The sequence below is a fragment of the Clinocottus analis genome, unplaced genomic scaffold (genome assembly GCF_023055335.1).
Source record: "Clinocottus analis isolate CAN_PGR_092001 unplaced genomic scaffold, fCliAna1.0.p SCAF_10, whole genome shotgun sequence".
NCBI lineage: Eukaryota > Metazoa > Chordata > Actinopteri > Perciformes > Cottidae > Clinocottus > Clinocottus analis.
The window spans coordinates 2838309-2865083 of record NW_027175821.1 but is presented as its reverse complement, the minus strand read 5'-3'; the positions used below and the strand labels follow the sequence as shown (position 1 = coordinate 2865083).

Here is a 26775-nt window from a genome sequence, read left to right as displayed (position 1 = left end):
ACTCGTGGCGTCTGCTGGCCTACATGCAGAGAGGAAGACGACTAATAATTCATACGTCGCCTCCCAGAAGCTGGAGGGGAGAAGTGGACATATTTCATATTTATGTATCGGCTCACGTTAATGTGAGTTCAGCTTTTGTTGTTTATGCTGTTGAGACGCAGAGCAGAGAACCCAGATGAAGAAAATACAATGAATAAACAAAAAGTGTAGACAAAACAAACAATAAGTGAAGGAGAAAAAAATGAAGAAAAAAAAATTATGAAAGTAAATATTGAAAAAAAAGTTTAGGAAAAAAAATTGAAAAGAGTGTAGGAAAAAAATAAGTGGAGAGAAAAAAGAAATGCGTTTCCTGCTTTTGTTCCTAAATGGTCAGCTGGCAACATTCTGCATTTAAACTCTGCAGGTACATTTATTCATCCAATTAATTTCTTTTGATGAACATCCAACAGGACGTCTGTGTGTAGACCAATTACACACATGGAAGGTTCCCTCTGAACACCACGACCTCGCTAAATATGAAACATCTATCGGCCGTCCAAAAATATGATGCATTTGGCCTGGAGGTGAATACATAAATAATACAATAAAAAACCTCAAGGTTTCAGTACTGAAGAAAAAATACCAAAAACTCCAAAGTGTTAAAAAAAAAGGGCGAATTTATTTAAAGCATTTACATAGAAAAATATGATTGATTTGAGTCAACAATAATAAATAGAGCGCCTGACGTCCGCAGGCCTGTCGGTACAACAGTACAATCAATAATCAATATCCAGTTTCACAACACAGCAAAGGCACTAGCATTACCACAATCAACACGAGTCAATGGAGGCTGAAGGGTGGGGGGGGGGGGGGCTTTCGGTGACATCTGACCCGTCATGGACGCCATCGCTCCTCAATGCTCCTCCTCCTCTGGACATGAAACTAGATCTCAGATCTCTGGACTTTTGTTCGGATGCGGAATCAAGAAAAAGTGTAACTGCTATTTATTTAACATGTTCAAATCTTTAAAGTGTTTTGAGATTAAACTTATTTAAAAAATACTCATTAGATTTGTTTATGTGGCTGAACGCATGTTTCCATATTTAATGTCACTGCAGAAAAGTGAGAGTTTGTGGTTTCAGTTGTAGTTTAAGGAATAAAAAGCCGAGGTCGGCGGTTCAGTAGTCGGCACAAGCATCCAGTGATCCGACTCGCTGCCGACGGAACCAAAAGCTCAGCAGGTTCATTTCAGATTTAATAACTTCTTCATAACAGCTCGCTGTCATCGGTTTTCATTATAGATATTTGCTTCTTTCAGAGGGATGAAAGACGGAAAAAAAAAACTTTTTCTGTGCGTAGTGCAACTCTTTACATGCACATATGAGATGAAGACACTCAGAAAGCCTGATGAAGACGAGCCACACGCACACGCACACGGCCGAAGTTTGGGACCAGGTGTATTTTTAAAAGGTCAGAAAATATAGAAAGCAACAAAATTAACCGATTCTCGCGTAAGTCGTAATGAAAAAAAAAAAGATTGGGTCTGATCCATCCATAAAAAATAAGAAATAAAACTATTAAATATCTCAGTGGATACTGTGGAGAGTGATAAGGCTGAACTCTTTCCTCACACACACACACACACACACACGCACACGCACACACACACCCACACATACACACACACACACACACACACTGCTCAACGTCGCCTCCTCTGGTAAGGCCTGTCCGCGCGGCCTGACCGTTTCCACCGCACGTCTTCTGGAAGAAAAAGCCCTGATTGTCAGAACAAGTTTGTAAGAATATGGTTGTTGTTTCCCGGCCTTAAAGCTAGCCCCGTCGGTGCCGCCGCTCCGTCTCGTCCTCTCGGCGCCTCGATGCGGTCGACCGGACCATTAATGCACAGGAGCCACGCGGAAGGGTCCATAAAAAGGCCAGTAAAGCTTTACCACCACGCCGCCGCCACGTGGCGCCGTGACCGCGTACAGTTTCTGTCCGAAGCCGGTGGACTCGGACTCCCGGCCCGGCTCTGAGGAGCCTCCGGTCCCTCAGATGGTCCTCTGGGCCGTGAGGTACTTGAGGGCGGCCGAGCCGTACTTCCTGGACAGGTCCTGGTGGAACTCGTCCTTCAGGGTGTTCAGGCAGTTGCGGTAGCTCGAGCTGGAGCGGAACTTGGAGATGTCGAAGCTGGGCGCGTGGGGCATGTGGATCATGAAGGCGTTGGGGAGGACCATGAGGTCGAACTCCTGATGGGGAGGAGACCAACAGAGAGAAATAAATAAACATCTCAGTAACATGTATGGACTCCCACACTAAAGGCATAATATATATCTAATTGCACCAATGCAGCAATGTAACAATGCAGTCATGCAGCAATGCAACAGTGCAGTCAAGCAGTCATGCAGCAATGCAGTCGTGCAGCAATGCAGCAATGCAACAGTTCAGTCATGCAGCAATGCAGCATACATTCAGTATGTTTTACTCTCTAGCATGATTATGTTATTTCTTTCAGATACTTTTTTGTTAACTGCAATTACTTTTGTTATTTTTGGGCTCACACCGCTGTATGAACCAGTGACCCGGCCACCAGCCGTACCTGTGCATCCAGCTCCAGGACATGCGACACCTTGTTCCAGCCAAAGCCCACAAAGCGCTGGTCGTACTCGGGACAGTCCCGCCTCACAACCACGTACGGCTCAAAGTCCGGCTCCCACTCCACCTTGTACGGGGTGGTGGCTGTTCGCCATTTGGCATAGTCGGTAGGAGCGTGACCTTTAGGCCACACGTGATACCTGGCGAGGCAAAACAAGGGTTGGACAATGACATCATTGGCTCGGAGTAGGGCTGAGTGGTATGGCAAAAAATTCACATCATTGTATTTTGTAAGATTCTATCGGTTTTACGGTACATCACGGTAAATTTTTTTGCATAAACACATTCATTTATTGAAGCCGTAAAGCACCGCTGGCCAACTGAACAGCTGTTGAGCGGTGAGCAGCTGTTTGTACGTTGGTCCATAGAGGCTCTTAGGAGGCTAAACATGGAGGGACTTAGGACCCAGGGGAATGTAGGTGGGAAAAAAACAGACTAGAAGGGTCTGTCTCTTCCTGCTTTCTGCGACCGAGTTTCTTCTTGTTGTGATAGTGGGCGAACTGTACCCAGCATGCAGTTTGGTGGAGTAATTTTATAAATGTACCACTATTAATGTTACAAATTGTTTGTGTCACAAACTGTTTAATTTTCCATACGGTGTGAAAAATTCACCGGCACAGCCCTACTTGTTGCCGTCCAGGTACCTGAAGGTGTAGAGAGTCCCCATGTCCAGCATGGAGAGCAGCTCGGCTTTGGATTTTGGGAAAGACAGACGGTACCGGAGCGTCTCGAACGCTGGAACCACCAGAGCCTTCTTAGAGTGAGCCATGTCCAGCTGCACCACGGTCCTCCTGCAGGGGGACACGGGACAAAGTGAGACACATTCATTGAAACCCGTCTGCTGGTTTGAGGTTTCTGGATCCGTGCCGAGAGGAACCGGACTATTGCGACACGTCTCTGACATCATGTACCTGAGGTAATCGTAGAGGCCGTACATGGGCAGGAAGTCCACGTCCGTCAGGAACACGTAGGGCGTGTTGGCGTTCCTCAGGGCCACGTTCCTCACCAGGTTGACGGGGTAGAACTGGCCCTCCTTGTAGACGATGTGGTAGCCCACGTTCTTGCGGTTCTTCAGCACCTCGGAGGCTTGGGCGTAGCGGAGGAACTGCTGCGCCTCGGCATCGGACATGTAGAGCGCCAGGCTGATGGGTCCGTCCCAGTGCTTACAGATGGCCTCCAGCATCTGAAGCCTGCAGGCGGAGGAGAGGGGTCTCATGGGGTGGTTCATGGTTTTATGGTTGTCTCATGGTCTGGTTTATGGTTTTTATGGTTGTCTAATGGTCTGGGTCGTGGTCTCGCGGTCTTGCAGTACCTGTCCATGGACAGCTGGGCCACCAGCGTGACGTCGGTTCCGTCCTCCGCGGGCGAGTACTCGTACTGCAGGAAGTACAGGTGCACCCGGTGCACGGTGAGCCGCTCCCTCCGGAAGTCGTAGCACTGGTCGTCCTCGTCCAGCTCCTCCAGAGCGGCCTGCAGCTGAGAGCAGACATTCAAGGTCAGACAGGCTCAAGGTCACCAGAGCTCCTTAATGGGTTCTCTCAGGGTAGTTCCCCTATGTGTCCCCTTGTGTGTGTGTGTGTTTGCCTCTCACCTGGACACTCTCCTGGCTGGCTGGACTAGGGCAGCCAAACAGTTCTCTCCTCAGCAGGTTCCCGTCGTACTCCAGGAACGTCAGGTAGAGGTTCCTGAAGAACTCCACATGCTTGTTCTTCACACGCAGCTTCTTCGGGGAGTTCCAGTGGATCACCTGCAACCATCGGTACATCTGTGAGACCTCACCTCCTGCTTCCCACCTGAGGACACACGCACACACCTCCTGATTCCTTAAACACATACCTTGAGGTCAGACACCTCGGTGTAGCACTGCTCGGAGCGCGTGTGGTCTGACAGCTGAACGTTCCAGAAGCACGGCAGCTGGTGCACCAGGACGGGGTTCTGCTTGATGAAGGCGTTAAAGATGTCCTGCAGAGAGAGAGACCAGTTACACCAGCACTCCTGGTTACCAGCAGCCTACTGGTTATCATTAGCACTACTAGTTATCAGAAGGACTAAACCCCCAGAAGGACTACCCCCAGAGGGACTAACCCCAGAAGGACTAGACTAACCCCAGAAGGTCTAACCCCAGAAAGACTAACCCCAGAAGGACTAACCCCAGAAGGACTAACCCCAGAAGGACTAACCCCAGAAGGTCTAACTCCAGAAGGTCTAACTCCAGAAGGACTAACCCCAGAAGGACTAACCCCAGAAGGTCTAACCCCAGAAGGTCTAACCCCAGAGGGACTAAACCCCAGAATGACCAACAGAGGCCCAGGTGGTGCAGCTCCCTCACCTGGTCAGCCAGAGACGTACTGAGCATGCTCATGAGCTCCCTCTCTGCCGTGAGCCTCCACATCTGCTCCCATCCGATCCGCCGCAGCCGCTCCAGGTAGAGCAGGATGACGCCTGGGGGAGGAACAGGAAGTGAGGGAAGAGGAAGTGAGGAGTAGAACAGGAAGTGGTGATGACATCACTCCAGATCAACCTTTTGGTTACGTGACTGTCCAGGTGCGGCAATGTTACCTGTGTTGAAGCCACGTCCCAGCGCGGGCCAGGGCTTGTGGTTCTTCCACAGGTTCCCCAGGTACCAGTCGCTCTGGTTCTCCACCAGGCCGATCACCTGTTTATCTGTAAACAACCACAGCAACCACAAGGACTTCAGCGACTTAAATTCAATAATCATCTAATAAAACATCCAGAATGAAAAGAATGTTTCCAGTCACATTTGTTTATCTCCTTAAATATTTAAACTATTTTTTTTTAAATATTATATTTTTATATATAAAAGTGAATAATTTGTTTTAAAACTTAATCGAACATTTTCTCATAACTGTTACAAAAATAGATGCAAATGCAGTCTCATAAATGAGTCAAAATGCACAAACACATAAACACATAAGCGGCTTGTCTCACCGGTGAACTTCCTGAAAATGCCCCACAGCTCGGCGATGTCGGTGGCGAAGGTGATGTCCGTGTCCAGGACGATGACCTTGGAGAGGTCGGCGGGAAGAGCTTTGGTCAGCGTCAGCTTCATCAAGCCGTAGATACCTGAGTAGTGTTTGTTGGGGATCCACGACACCTCGGACTGAAACAACAACAACAACAAGTGAACAAACTCAACCCTACACGATTCTAGTGAGGTTTATTCTGTTGCACCTCGCTCACTCTCCAGTTCAACGTTGAATAAATGACTGAATTAAAAGAGTTATGAGCAATGAGAGGATGCAGCTTTAACACATGAAGCATAGACTTCTATACAACCAAAGGAGTCGCCCCCTGGTGGTCAGGAGAGAGAATGCAGCTTTAACACATAAAGCATAAACTTCTATACAACCAGAGGAGTCGCCCCCGGTGGTCAGGAGAGAGAATGCAGCTTTAACACATGAAGCATAGACTTCTATACAACCAGAGGAGTCGCCCCTGGTGGTCAGGAGAGAGAATGCAGCTTTAACACATGAAGCATAGACTTCTATACAACCAGAGGAGTCGCCCCTGGTGGTCAGGAGAGAGAATGCAGCTTTAACACATGAAGCATAGACTTCTATACAACCAGAGGAGTCGCCCCTGGTGGTCCGGAGAGACAATGCAGCTTTAACACATATATATTCTCTCGACTAGAGGTGGAAGCCATGTTATAAATATTAAACGAGCGTGTTCAGAATCCTTGATGCCACTTCTTCTCCTCTGACTCTCTTGTTGGATTCACTCGGCAGTCTAAATTGAGGCCAAACTGGAGATCGACCCCCCCGTCACATGAAGTTAAACAATCCTCTGATCTGAGTTAATGTAATGCACCACGTGACCAACACATGAAGACGCACGCTGCGACCTTCTGTTCTGTTATCACTGGTGCGTGTGAACCGTGCACTTCTCCCATTGACGTGTCTCCTCCTTGATGCTGAATTTGCGTCTGTTAAATGTGGCTTTTAAAATACATCTGTATGCTGCTTTGGAGGTTTGATGCATGTGACTTTGGCTCACGTTGTCCTGAAAGAGTGCTTTCAGAGTTCTACCACAGTCATTATTGTCCTATCCGAGTCCTCTTAGAGCCCCATCAGAGCCGTGATACGTAGAGTTTGTGTACCTTGAGCTCGTCTGCATCGTAGAAGCTGACTTGCACAGACGGGACCATCCAGGACTGAAACAGGGCGCTCAGGATCCGATTGGCCACGGTGTCGGTGATGAAGTGAAAGTGGAGAGGATTCCTCCTGAGGAAGACAAGAGCAGACGTCAAGGTCGAGGGAAAGCGTGATCATGATCTTCTGACGCAGCGGCGGCTTTCACAATAAGAGCTTCTCTGGTCTGACAGCATCAGGAGCTCAAAGCTCCTCATCAGGGCTCAAACGCATTGTGACCAGTAGAAAACCAAATTTCCATGACCAAACATCTAGTTAAATCTGTGTGTTAACAGGAAAAAGTGACACATTAAACATGACTTTTCCAAAACCTTTGGAATTTGTCATGGAATTTCCAAAAGATTTAATGACTTTCAATGACCGTACGAACGCTGCCTGTTCTATCAGCTCTACTTCCTGGTGTTAATGCCTTAGTTTCATAGAGAATCACATGACCTAAAATCGATGTGAATCGAGGACGCAGACATCAGGAAGCACTCAGACCTTCATTTGCAATTGAAATGTGGAAAAAAAGGAAAGAAACAAAAAGAGCACTTCGTTCACTCTCCAACCTTGGAGGTCAAATCCCTCCACCACGAGCTTTAATCTTTAAGAGCATCTATAAAAGGACCAAATCCACGAGAGCAGAGCTTACGAGGTCACCGGGAGACCTTCTGCACCTCGTGCACAGGAACCCTCAGTGAGGACATGAACGCATCAGAACCAGGACGGACGCGTCTTCACTGAACAACAACTATAAAGAAATGAACGTCCATCTTTAAATACTTTCTACTGAATCTGGACGTTGAAGGAAAAGATGAAGAGACTGAGAGTATCAAGAGATTAAAGTCTCACATTTATGATTAAAAAAATATTCTCAGAGATTATAAAGTCACAAATGTCGAGGAACCAAACACAAGTTAGATTGACCTCGCGGCACCAGAGACGAAGAAAGATTATTGTTTCAATAAAAACTATTTAAATCTGAAGATTATACTTTTAACAAGAGAAAGAAAGACACACACACACACACACGCACACAGACACACACACACACTCACCTATGAAACAGGACGGACTTCACCAGTGTGACGACGTCTCTGGTGGCGTTGTGACCAGCACAAACACAAGCTACATGGATCAGCTGAGGAGAGAGGAGACAGGAGACATGAGAGAGGAGACAGGACAGAGGAAGTCAAACTCAGCTTTCAGCTCACGCGCCTCGTTCTTTAGCGACTTGTCGTGTCACATGATGACACATGATGTGTGTCCTTGGGAGGCGTGGCCCCGGGAGGCGTGTCCTACCTCACACTTGTGCACGCTGGGCGAGCGAGGGCAGTCCGTGTGGTTGTTCCTCTCCTCCGCCGTGTTGTCCCCGTCCTCCGGCCCGGTGTCGGCCGACGCCCCCCACTGCTGGTTGCCGTCGGCGGCGCCGCCCTGCTGCGATTGGCTGAGCTGCAGCCGGATCCTCCGGTTCTCCTCCTCCACCTCTCGGACCCGCGACTCCAGCACCGCCCGCTCCACAACCTGCACCTGCACCTGAACCGCCGGGGCCTCGGACAGGCAGGGGGGGAGGAGGAGGGAGCGCCCGTCTGGGGAGGAGACATGGGAGGAGACAGACAGGTGCTCATTAACACCTGTGACAGTACAGGTAGATGAAATCAAGCATTCTGATTGGTTGACAGTGTGTACTGTATTGACCCCTCCCCCCCTGTTGTTGCCTCATGGTACATTAATACATTAATAACCCCCCGCCACCCGTACTCACTCTCCAGGTTCCCGGCCAGCAGGTACAGCCAGGTGAGCAGCACCACGGCCGTGAGCGACGCCACCAGCAGCTTCAGGCGGCCGCGGCACAGCAGGTTCATGGTGGGGGGGAAGGGGAGGGGCTCAGGTAGGGCTCAGGCCCTCGTCCTGCAGCATCCTTTCATCTGGAGGGAGCAACACATCGACAAAGAGAGACAGAAGAGGACATGTTGCATTATAAACTCTGAAGCGGTCCCAACATGTTCCGAAACTTGAACAATAATGACATGAAAACTAAAAATAAACTCCAGACTTTTGTTAAACTTTTAAACATGACATATGTTTTCTACGTTAAAGTACAGCGAGTCACTCTGCAAACGAAGAAGAGTGTTTATTTGCTCTCTTCGCGCTGAAACACATTCGAGTCAATTTCTCGCAGTTTTTCGAGGGAAACGGGCGGTTGAAAAGTCACAGCACAGGATTCCTGATCAGGACACACATGTTCATGGTTTTTGACGCCCGTGCTGGCAACGCCGCAGGAGGGCAACGTGCTGGCAACGCCACAGGAGGGCAACGTGCTGGCAACGCCGCAGGACGGCAACGTGCTGCTCTAGACCTTCTGTGTGATGAGAAACAGGAGAGAGAAGGGGGGAGGATGACGGAGAGGAGAGTAAATACGGTCTGGGGGGCGTCGGCCTCTCAGACTCCAGCGCTCGTAAACCCGGCGCGGACATAAAGAGAGGAAGAGGAGGAGGACGAGGAGCTTAACGGCTTGTGTTGAATCTGCACAAAACGCTTCCACTCCTGGAGTCTGATCACAGCCTTTAAAAAACGACCGGCGAGAGGAAGAGGAGGAGGAAGAGGAGGGCTTTCTAATCAGAGCTGGAGGATCGAGGCTCAACAAACAAGCGTCTGACGGCTGAGAATGAACGCTCACTGCAGCGGGAGGGAAGGCCGAGTCATGGGAGGAAAGGCCGAGTCATGGGAGGAAAGGCCGAGTCATGGAAGGAAAAGGCCGAGTCATGGAAGGAAAAGGCCGAGTCATGGAAGGAAAGGCCGAGTCATGGAAGGAAAGGCCGAGTCATGGAAGGAAAGGCCGAGTTATAAGCTCAAGCAATAAGATCTCTCCACAAATGACCCGCTTCCTTTCACCATGTTGTGGAAAAACAAACTTTAGACTCTGAGCTCCTCAGAGAAACTATGACGTCATGAATGATCACGTGACCACAAAGTCAGAGGAACTTTGACTGAACGTCAGGAAGTGAGCAAAATATTGTCTTTATAGATTTCATTGCTTTCCAGTTGGTGATGGACATGACGGACCTGCAGGGCGTCTCCGCTCGGGACCCCGTGGTCAGAGGAAGCTCTTCATCGGCTCTTCATCACGCTAAGAGCTCCGGGCCGCGGCTCCATGCCAGCTGAAGGGCTTTTTAGCGGCGAGCTAATCACACAGGAGACGGTCCTGATGAGAGAATAATCAGCCGGCACTTCCTGCATTAGAGCGGAGATAAGAGAGGAGGCGGCTAATCAACTCTCCCTCTGCTGACCTCGCTGAGAGGGAGTCCTCCTCTTCTTCCTCCTCCTCCTCCTCCTCCTCCTCTCACACACAGTCTGTGGTTTGAATACAGTAATCAGATCACTCGCGTTCCTCCAGAGAGATGTAACTGTTCTTGAGGACAGAACGCTCTGCATGACGTTGGAGAGCTTCTGGACTGGAGGGGCAGCGAGGTGACGACCTTTAAAGCTCCGCCTCCAACAGAGTCAAGGTCAAAGATCCTTTTTTTTTTAATGGAACTACTTTCTGCAGAGAAATATTCCCGATCCAGTCCGCCCCGTGAGGCCTGCTTTCTAAACGCACGCTCAATGTGTCGGCACACAAAGAAAATCCCTCAAAGTCTGTACACATGAAACCAGGAGAGTGGGCGTGGCCAGAAGCCACAGGAAGTAGAGTTCAGCCAACCAGCACAGAGACCTTCACCCCGCCGTCCTACCTGAATTAAACATGTGGTCACTGATCCAAGTTCGCTCTTCATCCTCTTCCTCCTCCTCTTCCTCCTTCAGAGCTCTCGAGCGCTGACAATCAAACTCCAGAGCTCTTTTCTTTCTCTCAACGGACTTTTGTCCCAATCCGTTCGACCTCTTGTTGCTGCTTTGTCTCTCCTTCTCTCCTTCTCTCCTCCCTCTGCCCCTCCTCCTCCTCCTCCTCCTCCTCCACCTTCCTCCCTCCTCCTGCACAAACACGCCATAAATCGCCTCCACCTCCGAGGGCTCAGCTCTGATTTCAGCCCCCTCTGCTTCCTCCTGCTTTTTTACTGAAACGAGTTCAGTTCTGTCGGAGGGAGGAGGAGGCGGGAGGAGTGAGGAGGGAGGAGAGGTACAGAGAAGAAAGGTGTCACCTTACAAGCCGTCAGGAACAGAGGAGCTTTGTCCTTTTGAGCGCTGAGGAATGCGTCCGTCTGAAGGAGCAGAACCTTCAACCTGCAGCCTCGTCGTTACCTGATGAGTTCGTCAACAAAAAACTCCTTTTTGATCACTTTTTACAAAAAACACACACACAAAAAGTCTAAAACTCAGTAATTATTGAACATGTGTGTCTTGTCATATGAATGACATCAAAGCAAAAATAGTGGTGTCTCATGATTAGCCCACGCTGTCACTAACTCCACCCACTGAAGAAACAGAAGATGAAACAAGTACAAAACAGTTAAAACGATAAAAGGACAGAAGCTGAAAGAGTGAACGTGAACCGCAGCGCCTCCTGGAGACAGACGGAGGACGATGAAATCATGAAAATGCATTCAGTCCAGCTTCAGCAGCTAGCGTAGCATTCACATGCTAATGTCTTTCACAGAGTCAAACAGTTAGCCATCTGAACATGAACCAGGAGGTTTATTGTTTAACATCCGACTTGCACACTTCCTGCCGTTGACCAGACTCCTGGAACAGAAGCGCGCTCGTAGCTTAGCATCGCTACATGTAGCTGAGAGCATTCCCGCTCGGCCTCGGCTCGTCTGAGCCCGGAGGCGTGGAGGAGAATCACAAAGGGAAGTGTAATTAAAGAGCGGGCCGGTCGGAGCGCGTTGCATTCCTGAGTTAACAGAGCTAACGGAGTTAATGAGCTAACGGAGCTTATTCGCTGATAGACGCTTCATTAAAGATGAGAACCGCCTTTTATGTCTGCTCTGGAAACAAGTCACGCTGAATGACGCACGCACACACACACAAAACACACATATGCACACACACACACACACGGCTGGCTCTGGCCTTCAGTTCTAGAGGTTGCGCTCGGCATTCGTTCCAAGGTCAAAGATGTTTGCAGTAGTCAAAATGTTTTATCTGCTGCAGCTCCACAACGTCTGATGAAACGATACAATGTAACATGTAACATAGTAAAAATGTTACATAGTAACAATGTAACATGTAACATAGTAAAAATGTTACATAGTAACAATGTAACATGTAACATAGTAAAAATGTTACATAGTAACAATGTAACATGTAACATTTTAAGATGAAGTATTTCCCAAATAAACTTGTGTCTTCACGAGACACTCGCTGACATTTAGACATTCAAAATGTTTAAACATGCAATCATTTGCTTGTGGAACGAATATGTTCACTTCCAACACGACCAAGAGGGTTTAACTACATGTCCCAAGAGCCTTTGCGTTCTGCAGCAGCTCCTGTGAGGTTTAACAAAGTATTTTGTTCAAGAGGAAGAAGTGAAATATTATTTATGTGGTCGGGGGTCAACAACACAGTTTACTCTCGAAAAACACTGAGGAAGAGGAGGAAGAAGAGGAAAGAATGAATCCATAAGAAAAGAAACTTTGTATTTTAACGATAAACATTGAGTTTTTACCGAGAGACGCAAAGGATCATGGGTCCTCTCAGGGTGAACGGGAGCTCTGTGCCACCCACACACACACACACACAAACACACACACGTACACACACACACACACACACACGTACACACAAACACACACACAAACACACACACACACTACAACAGTATGACAATAGACTCATACACAAAAGCTCTTCTGTGTCTGCCTACACACAAACACACACACACAAACACACACACACACACACACACACACACACACACACACACACACACACACACACACACACACACACAATCTATTATCAGCCGGATTATTTTCTTCCCACCTGCTGCTTCAGAGAAAACATCCCATAATGCATCAGTGGAGGTTCAGATAATCGATGCAGACTGAAATAACTAAACGTTCACATTTAGGCTTTGCCCTCTTTTGGCTATTATGATAAAATCATTGTTATTAAAAAATTAAAATAGACGGTTTAGGAAGTGAACAAAGAGAAGAGTTTAATTTATAGATCCTATTCATAGATTCCAGTGTTTTCCTCTTTTTTGATTATCAAAGAAAGTCACCTTTTCTTCTTCATGAGTTATTCTGCAGTGAAGACGTCACCAACTGCTTCTCGCCCTGATGTTCCGTTTCTCAGCTCTTATTTTGAAAATCAAGACGTAGCGTTGAGGGGTTAATCTGAAAGACGCAGTGGAGACTCTTCCAGATCAAATGTCACGCTGCCTTCTCTCGACACGCTTCCACATGGATGAACTCTCACAGCCTGAGAACCAGGACCAGACGACCTCTGACGACCTCCCTTTTCCGCCTCACACACGCGCACATGAAGCATAGACTTCTATACAACCAGATCAGTCGCTCCCTGGTGGTCAGGAGAGAGAATGCAGCTTCAACACATGAAGCATAGACTTCTATACAACCAGAGGAGTCGCTCCTGGTAGTCAGGAGAGAGAATGCAGCTTTAACACGTGAAGCAAAGACTTCTATACAACCAGAGGAGTCACCCCCTGGTGGTCAGGAGAGAGAATGCAGCTTCAACTCATGAATTCCATCGACTGGTTCGGGCTCATGAACAGTGAAGTTCAGGCTGCTTTCCTGCAGCATTCAAAGCTATCATCAGGGGATATAATGGGCGGTAATTCACTTCTAATTAAACGTTGCTGTCGGCCGTGTGGTTTTGGGTTTCAGACGTTTTTGGGAGCTGAAGCTTTGAAACGCTGCAGAAATGTGAACAGAAACAGAAGCTGGACGTCTGCCAGAGCGACTTTAACAGAAACATCAGTGACGAGTAAAACACGAGTCAGAGTCTGCAGGCTGAGCTCATTACAGAGGACTTCAGGGGAGGATTCTCACACACACACACACACACACACACACACACACACACACACACACACACACACACACACACACACACACACACCACTAAAAGAGAGTCTTGTCTCCGTCCAGATGGCGGCTCGTCTCTGCAGCCGAACAGAAACACAGCGACGTGACGGACCTGCCACCCGCAGCCTGATATGCATCCACATCAAGGAGGGTGTTTCGGGGTGTGTGTGTGCGTGTGTGTGTAGGTGTGTGTGTGTGTGGCTAGGTGTGTGTGTGTACCGCAGGAGGTCCCGACTCTTGTTTGTGTGCTAACAGCTCTCTGATGGCTGCAGGACAACAGATCAGATCAGAGTGTGAAACAACAGCAGCCATTAAAGCGCAACACGACCTGGGGGTGTGTGTCTGTGTGTGTGTCTGTGTGTGTGTCTTCTAGTGAGTCACACTTCTTCATCTCCTTCGTCTTCTTATTCTTCTTCTTTGTCTTCTTGCAGCAGTAACGTGACTCATGAAAAGATAAATCTGGTTTCCTGAGCTCATCGGTTTATTCGTCTCAGACGAGTCCAACGACGAGCGAACAGGACATGAGGAGAGAGGACAGAGGACAGAGGACATAAGGACAGAGGACATGATTAGAGAGAACATGAGGACATGAGGACATAAGGACAGAGGACATGAGGAGAGAGGACATGAGGATACGAGGACATGAGGAGAGAGGACTTTGTTCGCTCTGAGTAGTCGAGCATCAATCTCTTATAATTTTGTTTCCAAACAGACGTTACCATTTAAGACGAAGTAGAAAAAACACATGAAGCATAGACTTCGTTACAACCAGACGAGTCGCCATCTGGTGGTCAGGACAGAGAATGCAGCTTTAACTCATGAAGCATGGACTTCTATACAACCAGAGGAAATAAGTAGAAGTGTAATAATTATTAATATAGTTAGAGGGAGGAGCTGAGGTAAGAGAGACTTTGTGACGAGTTCAGGGACTGCAGGACAGTTCAAAGCTCAGACGACACGCCTCCTGCTCGGCTGCAGCGGGGAGGAGCGGGGGAGGGGAGAGCCTCATCGCCGGTTTAATGGAATTTGAGGCTCGATGATGTTTTAAATCCTGTCAAGAGGATGAAAATCAGCCAGAGACACCGAGGACTTGACGACCTGCAGGAAGGAGATACTTACCCTATCTATCTATCTATCTATCTATCTATCTATCTATCTACACACACACATTCTGTCAAATTCAGCGTTATTGTCAATGTTGATCATTTTAAACAAGCAGCTAAGCTCAGTACAAAGATATGACACACACAGTCTCTCTCTCTCTCTCTCTCTCTCTCTCTCTCTCTCTCTCTCTCTCTCTCTCTCTCTCTCTCTCTCTCTCTCTCTCTCTCTCTCTCTCTCTCTCTCTCTCTCTCTCTCTCTCTCTCTCTCTCTCTCTCTCTCTCTCTCTCTCTCTCTCTCTCTCTCTCTGATAATGAGGTTATCACAGCATCACTCTGAGCTTCATTACACCTCAGCTCCCAGATAGCACAGATACTCAAAGATACTCAAGGACACACCAGCAATACTCCAAAGATACTCAAATGATAAGTACATTTAAAGATATTAGCTTCATAGTTGTCCTGGGAGTGAACCTCATTGGTTGTTTCCAAGTCACATGATCACATGCTCTACTGGAGACTGAAACTTTATTCTCTCTGAAACACACAAAGTGCACAGAGTTCAGGCCAGGTAGGCTAAATGGACGCTGCATTATATATATATATATATATATATATATATATATATATATATATATATATATATATATATAGACCTCTCATGTGAGGCGGACACTGCGTTCATCAGCTTCACGATGGAAACACAAGAGCAAGTTAATGAGGCTTCAGACTGGAAACACAAGCAGGAGGAAAGAGAAGAGTCACGAATCAGAGACACACACACGCGCACGCACCCCCACACACAGACACACACACACACACACACACACGTGTAGGAGCAAAGGTATGCCTGAGTCCCACACACAGCTATAAAACGACGAGGAGCTCACTCGTGGTTCACTTCCTGTTCTGGGTGGATCTCCATGTACATTAACTGTGCTGCGTTCAAGTACCGGCAAGCAGCGGCGTCACGGCTAAAAATATGATCTGGACTAGAGTGCACTGTGTGTGTGGAGACGGCAGGAAGCGGCGAGGATTCAATGAACCCGGTGAGGTTAAAGGTCATCAGGAGAGAGGAAAGGAGAGGAGAGGAGGAAAGGAGAGGAGGAAAGAGTTCACGTGTGACAAATGTTTAGAAGTTGCTGGTGAACAAAGTGTTTCATAAGGAATGACATAGCATGTAAATCCATGTCTACTTATTAATCTGAGCGTGTCTAAGTCGATCCAGATAATAGACCGATCCCGTCCCCCTCAGCGAGCGCACGGCGTATTGATGACCGTATCTTTAAACCGGTCGATGCTCGGCATCAAGAGAAAGTCATCTCTCTGCTGCTGGGAGACTCACAACATCTACAAGCCTCTGAAACACTTCATTACAGACGTGTAAACAACAACAACACGCTGTAAACGTCTGCACATGCTCAGTAGGAGACAGTCACCCGACTTACAGAAACCATTAGTCCTCGTTTCCTAAAGGTTAGCATGCTAACATTAGCACACAGCAGCTTTCGGGTTCATACACGTTGACCAATAGAATAAAATGTCCATGAGCAAACGTTGTGTGAAATGTGTGTGTAAACAGTAAAAAGTGATAAATTGTCGTATTTAAACTAACAATGAGGATTCAAAGCATACAGTAAACCTTAAATGCCACAAATGAATGAGAGATATAGTTTGATTAAAAGAATAAACATTTCTATAGAAGCCTGTATGTATGCTGATTATATTTTAAGCGTCCTTCTTTTAAAAGCAGATTCATTATTCATAACTCAGCGTACATGAACGTCATAAACAAATGAATAATACACATTTATACGACTCTTCCAAGTTCCCCATGACCATAAGAACCCTGCAGGTAGCATGCTAGCGTTAGCATGCAGCAGCTAGCAATGGCTGGTTTCCAGGACAAAAGAGGACAAAAGAGCCGACACCTCGGGAGCTTGAACACTAAACACCCCCCCTCCCTCTCACCGATCCTCCATTCATGCCCCTGCATGAGTCCCGCCTCCCAGCCCCCCTACTGAGGCATGATGGGAAAACACAGCAGCCATTAGCAACACAACACCAAACAACTCACATTGATGGCAACATGGTTCTTCTAAACATCTCTGATGAACCAGTTCGGTTCTCAGCCGGCAGAACTAATCGTCTGACTCCAGGGGAGAACTGCTGCTCAGACAACCAGAGGTCACACAAGGTCAAAGTGTTCAGAGAACAAGTGGACGCAGTCGTTGAGCCGCTTTGAAGCCTCGAGTTGGACATTTTGGCCGTCGCCATCTTGTTTTTTTAAGAGAGAAAACAGCCTTAAGACATGAAGCTTTGACTTCACTTTCAAGAACCTTTCAGCAGCTGTTAGTTTCATTCCATCCATCAACGGTGAACGATTAACGATGAATGATTAATGACGGCTGCAGCACCCAGACCCGTCCAGGTGGAGACAGCATGTATTACTTCATCCTCTGTGTCGTGCAGCTCGGTGGTTGGAACCTTCATGGAGATAAAACTCCACAGGCACACAGAGAGAAGCAGCAGCCGCTCTGTAACCAATCAGAGGCGGCCTCCCACCGGCGGCTCGCAGCGGAAGGCAAAGCGTCGCTGCAGCAGCTCTGCTTCGGGTCAGGTTTCTTCTTCCTCTTCCTCCTCCTCCTTCTCCTCCTCTTCTTCCTCCTCCTGCTGCTGCTGCTGCTGCTGGGATTCAAGCAAGACCTGAACCCCTCAGTCGTCTAGTTCTCAGATACATTTCAGTTCAGATTTAACGAGTGTTTACACCATGCCGTCTCTACAAAGAGACGTGCTTTATTGATAACCCTTCTGGTGGCAAGTCATAACCAGAAAGATGCAAAAATACCAAATGGAGACTATGTGGCTACAAAGAGATCTAACGTGGCTACAAAGAGACTCAATGTGGCTACAAAGAGACACAGTGTGGCTACAAAGAGACTTAATGTGGCTACAAAGAGACACAGTGTGGCTACAAAGAGACACAAAACGGAAATAAGAAAAAACAAAGTGATTCCCAAAAGACCAGCGCCACAAAGGCCAGAAAACCCAGAGAGATGCCGCCTCCTTCATTACAAACATAGTTATGTCACTTGTCATGTGACCAGCCGAGATCTTATGAAAGATAAATCATAAACCACTGGACCTCTAAACCACTCAGAGCAACAAAGAGGAGTTTCCCATTTTACTGCAACCTTCTGTAAACTGTCAAGCGGTCTTAAAAACACTCACAAAAACACTCTTTACACAACGTGCTGATTGAATAAGTGACAATAAAACTCCCATCAGCGGACGTTTTAACAACGGACATTAAATCAAAAAGGGAACTCGCAGAAACAGAAAGCAGCAGAACCGGAGCCTCGCCGGTTCTCCATCAGTCAACACGGCACTCCGTTAATGAGCGGCGTCCATCAGAGCGTCATGCTATTAGCATTGTTAGCATGCAGGTCCAGAACACGCAGGTCTGTCTGGTTCAGACACAGAGACGTGGATCCTCAAGCGCTGGAGGAGAAACAGACGAAGCTGGAGAGGCAACAAGCTGAGAGGAGAGCCGTGATGCGTAGGAAGTCGAGAGGGAAATAACTCCTGGAAGCATCGCATCACAATGTACTTCCTTTTATTATAAAACATATAAACCCGCTCATTGTTTGCTGCTGCTGCAGCAGAGAAATGTTACCTTGAGAGAGCTACAAAGACACACATTGGCTACAAAGAGACACACAACGGCTACTTAACGCAGGGTTCATACACCTTTTGACCAGGGCATTTCCATGACTTTTAACCAAATGCCCATGAGCAAACATTGTGTGAAATGTGTGTGTACACAGTAAAAAGTGATCAAATGTAGTATTTAAACTAACAATGAGGATTCAAAAGCATATATATCAGCAATTAAATACATTTATTCACGTGCCGTTTTTTAAACACAGGGCCGTTTGAAACAAGTTAAATCCATTGCAGTCGTGTAAAAAGGAACTTTTCAATTCAATTCAGCTTATTTTGTATAGAAAATCCTAACTAAAAATGACCTTCAGAGGGCTTTACAATCTGTACACATGTCATGCTGTCCCAGGACCTCACATCGTAACACTGTATCGTAGAGGAAGGAGAGTTCTCCGAAAGGCTAGGAGTGAAAGTTTGTGTTGAAAGGTTCTGGTGGGAGAAGCAGAAAGAAGAGAACATTCCGGCTCACTCAGCAGAGCTTGTAACATTAATATTACACCGCTTTAAAATATTGATCAGCAATGTTTTAATGGTTAGGTCCACTTTGCCACTCCGCACACGATAGAGCAGGAAGCTCGTTAGAGACCAACGTTAAAACACGAGGAAGAAGAGAGGAACCAAACGAGGGTTATTATTGTTAATACGCAACTCGTAGATCTACTCCTTTGAGCAAATAGTTTAACGCTTATTTGTTAGCTTAGCTGAGCACAGAGACTGGAAACAGAGGGGAACAGCTAGGAATTAAATAATAATATAACTATAACATATTAAAATAAACTAAATAGAACATGTAAATTTACGACAACGTACAAAATAACTTTTCAGGAAAATATACTTCTATACAACCAGAGGAGTCGCCCCCTGGTGGTCAGGAGAGAGAACGCAGCTTTAACACATGAAGCATAGACTTCTATACAACCAGAGGAGTCGCCCCCTGGTGGTCAGGAGAGAGAACGCAGCTTTAACACATGAAGCATAGACTTCTATACAACCAGAGGTCATTAGACCCCCTCCCGGCCTTTTCAACACGCAACACTTTCAAACTTCAACCTGCAGGTTTAAAACGCCTTGAAGTGAAGTATTAGTAGTACTTTTTCTGGTTGTACTAGCAGCAGTAGTAGTAGTACTCTACATAGAAGCTCCTCCTCGTTCTCAGGTGAAGGACGGGCGAGTTATCGGGAAGTTCGATCGCACACTTCAGGGATTTCCGAGTGAATGCAAAATGGAAATTTCTCATTTCCTGAATAGGATTTTACGCTTCCAGCTCGGGCGTCTCGTGTGGAGTCAGCCGGCGCGCCGGCGCTCCTGCAGGAGGTTCGGTGCTCACCTGACAGGTGATGAATATTTAAAGCGTTCGCCTCTGGTGCCAGACGGCGAGCCGGTCCGTTTCCTTCGACAGCGCCGCTCTCTAAAGACGGGGAAGCAGCCGGTGGCGTTGCTTTAACGGCGTGACAGGAAGCAGCCGAGTGTCAAGAGGAGCAGGAGCTGCTACAGCGATGCCCCAGAGACCGGAGAGGCGTCTACTGGTTCTGGTTCCGGTTCCACGTGTAGACGTCGGTTCTAAAGAGGAACAGGTGCTCCTCGGTCTCGTCGATCGTCTTACAGCGTGAAACGTGTCGTGGTGACGAAGCCAGAGAGGTACACGAGCTGAGTCAGCAGGTCTCAGCTCTTCAGGTTCACGGGTCACTTCACATCCGGTTCTGCACTTCATCCGGTAGAAATGCACGCGCACCTGCAGGTTATTGGTTTTTAAAGCCTACGGACTCGTTTTACGAACACACGGGCACGGAGCCTTTTAATAGAGAATAACGTCAATAAGACAACAAACATATCTTATCTAATAAAACAACAGATATTTCATGATAAACTAAACACAGCACCTGGCACCGAGCAGCAGGTGATCCATCACATCCCCGACACCAAATTAAAAACAGACGATGTGAGACTCCCCGAAGAACCAAGACGGGTCTCCATATCTTATCAAGTCATTTCCTCTGAAGATAAAAAAAACAACAGTGATGTGAGAGGAAACAGGCTAACAGAGAGAAGGGTTTAGAACACATGAAAACAGAGAGAAGGGTTTAGAACACATGAAAACAGAGAGAAGGGTTTAGAACACATGAAAACAGAGAGAAGGGTTTAGAACACATGAAAACAGAGAGAAGGGTTTAGAACACAAGAAAACAGAGAGAAGGGTTTAGAACACATGAAAACAGTGAGAAGGGTTTAGAACACAAAAAAACAGAGAGAAGGGTTTAGAACACAAGAAAACAGAGAGAAGGGTTTAGAACACATGCATTCAAAGAGAAGGGTTTAGAACACATGAAAACAGAGAGAAGGGTTTAGAACACATGAAAACAGAGATAAGGGTTTAGAACACATGAAAACAGAGAGAAGGGTTTAGAACAACGTCCAACACAGAGACAGAATGAATTTGAGACTGAGGTGACAATGAAAGCAACAGAAAAAAGGGTTGAAGCCCCCCGATGGTCTAGATCCCATCTCTGCAGATTGGAGGTGGAGCCCAGCGATAGCTGTGAATACTGCGCTCTCATTGGTCCCAGGAGGGTAACAGATTGGGGTCGTTCCTTTTTCTTTCAGTCCAGTGGGAACGAGCTTTAAAAGACTTGCGAGGAAAAAGTAGCAGTGAGAGAGAGAGAGTGATAATTTCCCTGGGGAGGTGGAGGAAACCAAAGTCGGAGATAAAAGAGATAAAAGAGACTTCTACCGTCCCGCTGGATGTGGAAACACTCAACTTCACACCAAAACACACACACACTCCTGCGCATTTTAGGTAAATGTCTCGTGTGCGTTATCATTTCTAAAGCACGGGGCTGTGACCCTGCAGAGTTCTGCTCGGGCTGATCTGAGGACAACGTCCCTGCAGGTGTTTCCCAGAGTTCCTTTCACATTGTCTCACACTTCAGAATTCATTATTACAACAAAACCATATTTGTGGCTCGTGTTGACGGTGGACTGATGAACAGGAAACAGGGTTTGAGATAATGATGATAATAATAATTAAGATGTCTGCCAATAAGAGCAGCTTGGACACAAAGAGGTCATGAATGAGATGTTAGAAGAACCAGAGAAGGAAAGTCACGATGCAGCTTCTCCATTACAAAAAGGTAATTCTGTTTCATATTCACAGTCAGTTACCTGACAATATGTGTTATTATATTAGTGGTCTTACACAACTCTATTAGTTTTTCTAGGGTGCAAAAACATAAAAAGTAAACCTAAAAAAGACTCCAAGAGGGAAGTAGGTCATGAGTTATGACCTCAATGTGGCCCGGGAACTTACATTATTTCATATTTAATAGCATTATTGTGGAGTGTGTGTGTGTGTGTGTGTGTGTGTGTGTGTGTGTGTGTGTGTGTGTGTGTGTGTGTGTGTGTGTGTGTGTGTGTGTGTGTGAGTTAGACCAAACACACGCGCGGACACGCACGCAGACTTTAAGGCACGTCATTCTTCAGAGCAGCGCTGCTGCTCCGTGGTAAACACAGTAAACAGCGGAAATGTCCCTCACCTGCTCCCGTAGCTCTGCAGGTTGTTGCTTCACGGCCGTCCTGAGCGGTGTATCCCTCCGCGGCTTAATCCAGAGAGCGAGGCAGTGACACCATTCACAAATCCACCAGAGACGAGAGGCGCGGCTGTGCACGAGCCTCAAGGTGTGTGCGCGCGCGTGTGTGTGTGTGTGTGCGCGTGAGAGAGATTAACAGCTCTGTCCGCAAACGCGCATGCCGTGGAGAAGCAGCGGAGCGCGCGCAGGGTACGCGCGAGCACGAGGCAAGAGGCCCGGTCCGTGTGCCGAGGTCTGCCCGGGGAAAGGCGCTCCGTGTCCGGGTGGAGCAGCGCGGTGAGCCGGTGTAATCGGTCCGGTGCGCCGCGGTGAGCACGAGAGAGCTGCGCGTGAGGAATGAGGCTGAGAGCAGAGGCCCCGCCCACAGCAGGCAGGCTCCGCCCCCTACAGAGCTCAGCCAATAGGAGCTCTCTCTCTCTCTCTCTCTCTCTCTCTCTCTCTCTCTCTCTCTCTCTCTCTCTCTCTCTCTCTCTCTCTCTCTCTCTCTCTCTCTCAGGTATCGATCCTGCAACACCAGTCAGCTGGAGACACTGCTGTCCATCTATGACGTCACAGAGGGTCATTGAAAAGGTATTGATCAGGAGCTCTTCGTAAAGTTCAATAACAGTGAGACATGAAAACAACCTCAACACAATGTGTCAACTCATGTACGAAACAATTTTATAAAATACAATGTTTCAACTCAAATACAATAAAATAACGGGCTTCTTTTATGCTGGTCCCCACAGAGAGAGGGGGAAGAAGAAGAAGAAGAAGATGACGAGGAGGATCACGAGGAGGAGGAAGAGGAAAAGGGAGCGAGGAAGAGGAAGAAAGTTTCAAGGAGGAGAAGGTGCAAAAAAATAAAACCTGCAAATCATAAATTATTCAGACAAGTTGTTTTTATAAGAGCACGAGAAAAAAATCAGATGAAGACGAGTTTCTCTGAGCTGAGACACACACACACACACACACACACACACACACACACTTGAATACATACACAGACGTATTCAAGGTGAGGCTTCTTATGCAAATAGCCCATATGTGCTGCCTGTCAGAGCCTCACAGGTATGGACACACAAGGTGAGTAGGTAGGTGTGTGTGTGTGTGTGTGTGTGTGTGTGTGTGTGTGTGTGTGTGTGTGTCAGGGTATATTGGGGTCAAAGGTCAGATGGGACACCTTAAGAACAGCTGGACGACCGTCCTGAGAAGCCCGTTGATGTACACTACACGCACACACTTTCTCTCACACACACAAACACACACATACACACTCTTTCTCTCTTTACTCTCTCTCTCTCTCTCTCTCTCTCTCACACACACACACACACACACACACACACACACACACACACACACACACACACACACACAGGTGTACAGTGTAATTAACCTTCCCTGACTTCCCTTCTGTTGGACTCTTCTTCTGCTTTGTCATTTAAAAGACTTTGAGACGTTTTTTGTTTAAAAAACTAAACTCAGCTTATTTGATTTAAACATGAATTGATCTGAATAAGTAGTGTGTGTGTGTGTGTGTCCTTGTACTGTGTGTGTGTGTGTGTGTGTGTGTGTATTCTCGCTGACAGGCGCTCGTCACTCGTTACATTTTGATTTATTTCTGCTGCAGAAACGTCTTTAATATTTAATGAAGAGCAGATGGAGAAGTGGAGCCTTTAATAAGCGTCGTTACCAGGTAGTGTGTGTGTGTGTGTGTGTGTCTGTGTGTGTGTGTGTGTGTGTGTGTGTGTGTGTGAGTGTGATGGGGTGCCTGCGATCAAAGATTTCTACTCCGATGGCAGACACAAGTCAAGAGACAGATGCACACATCAATAATTAACCACATGCACATACACACACACACACACACACACACACACACTAAGGAGGACTCTCGTTGTAAAGACAATGTTTAGACTTTCATTTTTCACCTCAAGTGACTTTTATTGTACACACAATACAAATATTATGAGCTGAGGGTCATTCCATTGTCCTCCTGGTCACATGACATGTATTGTCCTCCTGGTCACATGACATGTATTGTCCTCCTGGTCACATGACATGTATTGTCCTCCTGGTCACATGACGTGTATTGTCCTCCTGGTCACATGACGTGTATTGTCCTCCTGGTCACATGACGTAGTGTCCTCTTGGTCACATGACATGTATTGTCCTCCTGGGCACATGACGTAGTGTCCTCCTGGTCACATGACGTGTATTGTCCTCCTGGTCACATGACGTAGTGTCCTCTTGGTCACATGACATGTATGGTCCTGGTGGAGGCTCTGTTGCTCTCAGAGCGCTGTGCCCTGCTTCTGGTCTTGCAGGAGTTTCTTTGAGGAGTTGTTCTTGTTTAAGTTGGGAATATTTCATCGACGCGGTTGCAGGAAGTTAAAACCCAAACCTCCCCCAGGCAGCAGAGTTCTCTCTACGGGATGAAGCGTTGCCCCGAGGCAGCGCGGCAACACCTTGAGTTTCTCACCTGCGCTGCCTCTGTCTCCACAAGCCTCTCAATGACGATTCCTTCGGTGTGAACATCGCACAATAGCTGCAAACGTTCGCGCTCTTCTGCAGCTTGTTTCCATGGTAATCTCCTTCACGTGGCTTCCTCCCACCCGGCGTGTCATTAACATGGAATCGGAGCCGCGGGTCCGGCGGGTCCGTCAACGCCGCCTGTCGACTCCTGACGGGAACCCCGATATGGAAATATGGATTTGTTTTGTTCTGCTCTTGACTCACGACTCTATTTATAGTGTTTACTCCAGTAGAGCCTCAATGTAACTGTCATTTGAAGTTAGCAGTGACGAGCCGCTTGAGGCAGCTTCCTGCTGGCTATTCGTCCCAATACAGTTCAAAACACAATCCCAGTTTGAACTGGGTGCTGTCTGGAACCGGCCCTGCATGCTCTGTTGAACTGTGGCTATCTGGATTGTGTACCATGTGTATACTACTCATGGTATGTCCATGCGTATACTACTTATTATACGACTAGTTTTTGTCATATCCATGTAATGTGCTGTAACTCTGTTGCGTTGTTGGTCACATGACATCGAGTGATTTTGTCCATCCTGGAGAGGATCCTCCTTTTTTTCCCCTGTGAAAGGGTTTTACTGTCTTTATTTGGGGAGTTGTTCCTGATCCGATGTGAGGTCCTGGCACAGGGATGTCATGAGTACAGATTGTAAAGCCCTCAGAGGAAAATATTGTATTTGTGATTCTAGGCTATACACAACAAACTGAATGGAACTGAAATAACGGAGCAAATGTTGTTGACAGAGCCAACAGTGCTAATAAAGCTAACAGTGATAATTTGATAATATACAGAAGCTCTGGATAGAGAAACTTTCATGTCGGACTTCGTAGATGAATATAAGCGTCTACCCTCTAGAGGGCGCCTCTAGAGGGTAGACGCATCCACATCGTAAAAGAGGAATAAAAACTGCGTTAATAGTCTTCTCCATGGATGTCGTGATTGAATCGGCCAAACGTCTGAGACAATGAGTCCCCGACGTCCACGGAGACGCTGTAAAAGAAGTAATGAGCTCTGCCAGGTGATGGACGGATGACTTCCTGGAGGAGGGTCGATCGGCAGCACCAATGAAACCAGGAGGACAGGAGGGATCCTCGTGTCCCTCTGATGGATCCTCTCACTGGGCTTTCAGTGGGATCCAGGCGGGACGTCTGCTGACAGGAAGCTAAGCGAGGAAACCGATGTGAGCTCGCATCCCCTCTGGACGGCGTCTGTTAGACCGACGTTCTGCTCGCCTGTGACATCACCGAGGTCCACGGCTGAGAGTCAGTTCTTCACAAAGTTCTTTGATACCTTTCCATCTTCACGATCACCACGATCAGTCTGAATTCTACCTGCAGCTCTTCTTTGTTCTTTGGGTTCATACACATTGTGACCAATGGATTTCCATGACTTTTCCATGACTTTAAAACAAATTTCCATGACTTCAAAACACATTTTTTCCATGCCTTGAAATAAATATTTTAAAACTCCATGGATTTTCCAGGTTTTCCATGACTGTTTGCAGAACTTCAGAGCTCACGTTGTGGCTGTTAAACACGTAAAATAAAAAGCGTATATGTATAAAATATGAATATTCTCTGTGCCACATCACCTTAAGCCCCTTTCATTCATCATCAAGAGAACACCGAGTTTTTAAAACGGGAACTACTTTCATGTCTGCAGGTTGTCGAGGCGGGACCAGTAATGGCTTCAAACAAGCCATTACTGGTAGATGTGGAGTATTAGGATTGGTGCGTCAGCGCAGATAAATGTACATTAGAGGCACTTTGAGCAGGACAAATATTCAAAAAGATCTCAGCAATAAAAAATGAAAATCCAAGGAGAAACATAAAATGAGGTAAAAAGGAAAATGAAGAATCTGCCTCTGACACATGAGTTCTGTTTCTCCACTTGATGTTTAATTCAGCTTCATTTCAGCTTCATTAAGGAAGAAATGCTGGAATAACAAAAACAACTAATTCAACGCTTTTGGCGTTGAGAAAAGAGTCATCTAGAAAAGACGTGTTACAGATACTAGCCATGGAATCAGGGTGTTTAGACGTGAATATTAAACAGATATTAGAGAGGAATTTTGAC

General features: G+C 47.0%; 1 protein-coding gene across 3 annotated transcripts; it reads right to left on the bottom strand.

Annotated features, from left to right (window-relative positions):
- Positions 1-636: 636 nt before the first annotated feature.
- large2 (LARGE xylosyl- and glucuronyltransferase 2) lies at positions 637-22478 on the bottom strand. 3 transcript variants are annotated; one of them, XM_068595415.1, is made up of 15 exons: positions 22134-22478; positions 8554-8716; positions 8091-8377; positions 7847-7929; positions 6755-6878; positions 5584-5755; positions 5194-5298; positions 4964-5076; positions 4471-4596; positions 4226-4381; positions 3947-4110; positions 3546-3824; positions 3279-3425; positions 2579-2774; positions 637-2228 (listed from the first exon to the last, which is right to left on the bottom strand). In XM_068595415.1, the coding sequence occupies exons 2-15, from the start codon at positions 8651-8653 to the stop codon at positions 2031-2033; spliced, it is 2250 nt and encodes a 749-aa protein (XP_068451516.1). In that variant the 5' UTR covers positions 8654-8716; positions 22134-22478; the 3' UTR covers positions 637-2030. The 3 variants fall into 3 exon arrangements, with proteins under 3 accessions (XP_068451516.1, XP_068451518.1, XP_068451517.1); XM_068595417.1 differs by having other exon boundaries at positions 3947-4104; XM_068595416.1 differs by lacking the exon at positions 22134-22478 and adding an exon at positions 10523-10685.
- Between the last annotated feature and the right edge of the window lie 4297 nt (positions 22479-26775).